This window comes from Lipotes vexillifer, unplaced genomic scaffold, assembly GCF_000442215.2.
Source record: "Lipotes vexillifer unplaced genomic scaffold, Lipotes_vexillifer_v1.1 scaffold263, whole genome shotgun sequence".
NCBI classification, from domain to species: domain Eukaryota; kingdom Metazoa; phylum Chordata; class Mammalia; order Artiodactyla; family Lipotidae; genus Lipotes; species Lipotes vexillifer.
The window spans coordinates 2,287,048-2,288,761 of record NW_006796752.1 but is presented as its reverse complement, the minus strand read 5'-3'; the positions used below and the strand labels follow the sequence as shown (position 1 = coordinate 2,288,761).

At 39.9% G+C, this 1,714-nt stretch overlaps 1 protein-coding gene across 1 annotated transcript; it reads left to right on the top strand.

Moving 5' to 3' along the window:
- Positions 1-1,241, top strand: LOC103078338 (actin-related protein 3-like). Its single transcript, XM_082931452.1, is given in 4 exon segments — positions 1-313; positions 316-709; positions 711-937; positions 1,147-1,241. Coding segments are annotated over 4 exon segments (1,029 nt in total).
- Positions 1,242-1,714: the final 473 nt, after the last annotated feature.

The following is a 1,714-nucleotide window of genomic DNA, read 5'->3' as shown; positions in this document are numbered from 1 at the left end:
ATGGCGGGACGGCTGCCGGCCTGTGTTGGGGACTGTGGCACAGGGTATACAAAACTAGGATATGCTGGAAATACGGAACCACGGTTTATCATCCCTTCCTGTACTGCTATTAAGGAGTCAGCGAAAGTGGGTGATCAAGCTCAAAGGAGGGTGATGAAAGGTGTTGATGACCTAGACTTCTTCACTGATGATGAAGCAATAGAAAAATCTACATATGCAACAAAGTGGCCAATCCGCCGTGGTATAGTTGAAGACCGGGACTTGATGGGAAGGTTTATGGAGCAAGTGATCTTTAAATATTTAAGGGCGGAACCTGAGACCATTATTTTCTTTTGACTGAGCCTCCACTGAATACTCCAGAAAACAGGGAATATACTGCTGAAATAATGTTTGAGTCCTTCAATGTTCCAGGCTTGTACATTGCTGTACAGGCTGTTCTTGCCTTAGCTGCATCCTGGACCACCAGACAAGTAGGAGAACGGACGCTGACCGGTACAGTAATAGACAGTGGAGATGGTGTCACTCGTGTCATCCCTGTGGCTGTAGGGTATGTGATTGGCAGCTGTATTACGCACATTCCAATCGCAGGACGAGATATAACATATTTTATTCAGCAATTGCTGAGAGACCGAGAAGTAGGAATTCCTCCAGAGCAATCCTTGGAAACCGCTAAGGCAGTAAAGGAGCGCTATAGTTATGTCTGCCCAGATTAACAAGTATGATACAGATGGATCAAAGTGGATTAAACAGTATACTGGAATCAATGCTATCTCAAAGAAAGAATTTTCCATTGATGTTGGATATGAGAGATTCTTGGGACCTGAAATGTTTTTTCATCCAGAGTTTGCTAATCCAGACTTTACTCAGCCTATCTCAGAAGTTATAGAAGAAGTAATTCAGAATTGTCCTATTGATGTCAGACGTCCTCTCTACAAGAATATTGTCCTCTCTTGAGGTTCAACCATGTTCAGGGACTTCAGACGTCACTTGCAAAGAGATTTGAAAAGAACTGTAGATGCCAGGCTGAAATTAAGTGAGAATTGAGTGGTGGTAGATTGAAGCCAAAACCTACTGATGTACAAGTCATTACATACCACATGCAGTGATATGCAGTTTGGTTTGGAGGATCCATGCTGGCTTCCACACCTGGGTTCTACCAAGTATGCCACACCAAAAAGGATTATGAAGAAATTGGACCTAGCATTTTTTGTCACAATCCAGTGTTTGGAGTCATGTCATAAAATTGGCTTCATAGTTATTGGGGTTAGGGAGGTAGGGAAGAAATAATCTTTCTGATTACCTGTTTTGTCTGGATGGCTGATTTTGAGGTTGTAAACCTGACTTGAAATAATAAGACCAAACACAATTATACAGAATATTTTAACAAGTATATCAACATGCGAACGTAGAGGAGAGCCAAAATGATTAAGTGATTCTCTTTAGATTGAATATTTGAATCTTATGCGTAACAAAAAGAAGTGTGTTTTAGTTCTTTCCGTGCCCTGGTATTTTGTATATTATTGAATTATCCAAGATTTGATGGGATTTATTGGTACGTAGATAGCTCTATAATGCTTGAATTGTACACTCTGAAGTGTGCAATGCAAGAGCTTGTTTATATTTCATACTTTTTATACTTTGAGGAAAAAAAGTCAAAGAAAAACAAGTATTTGAGGGAAAAAAGGTGACCAAGTAAAAGATAAATACAAAAAAT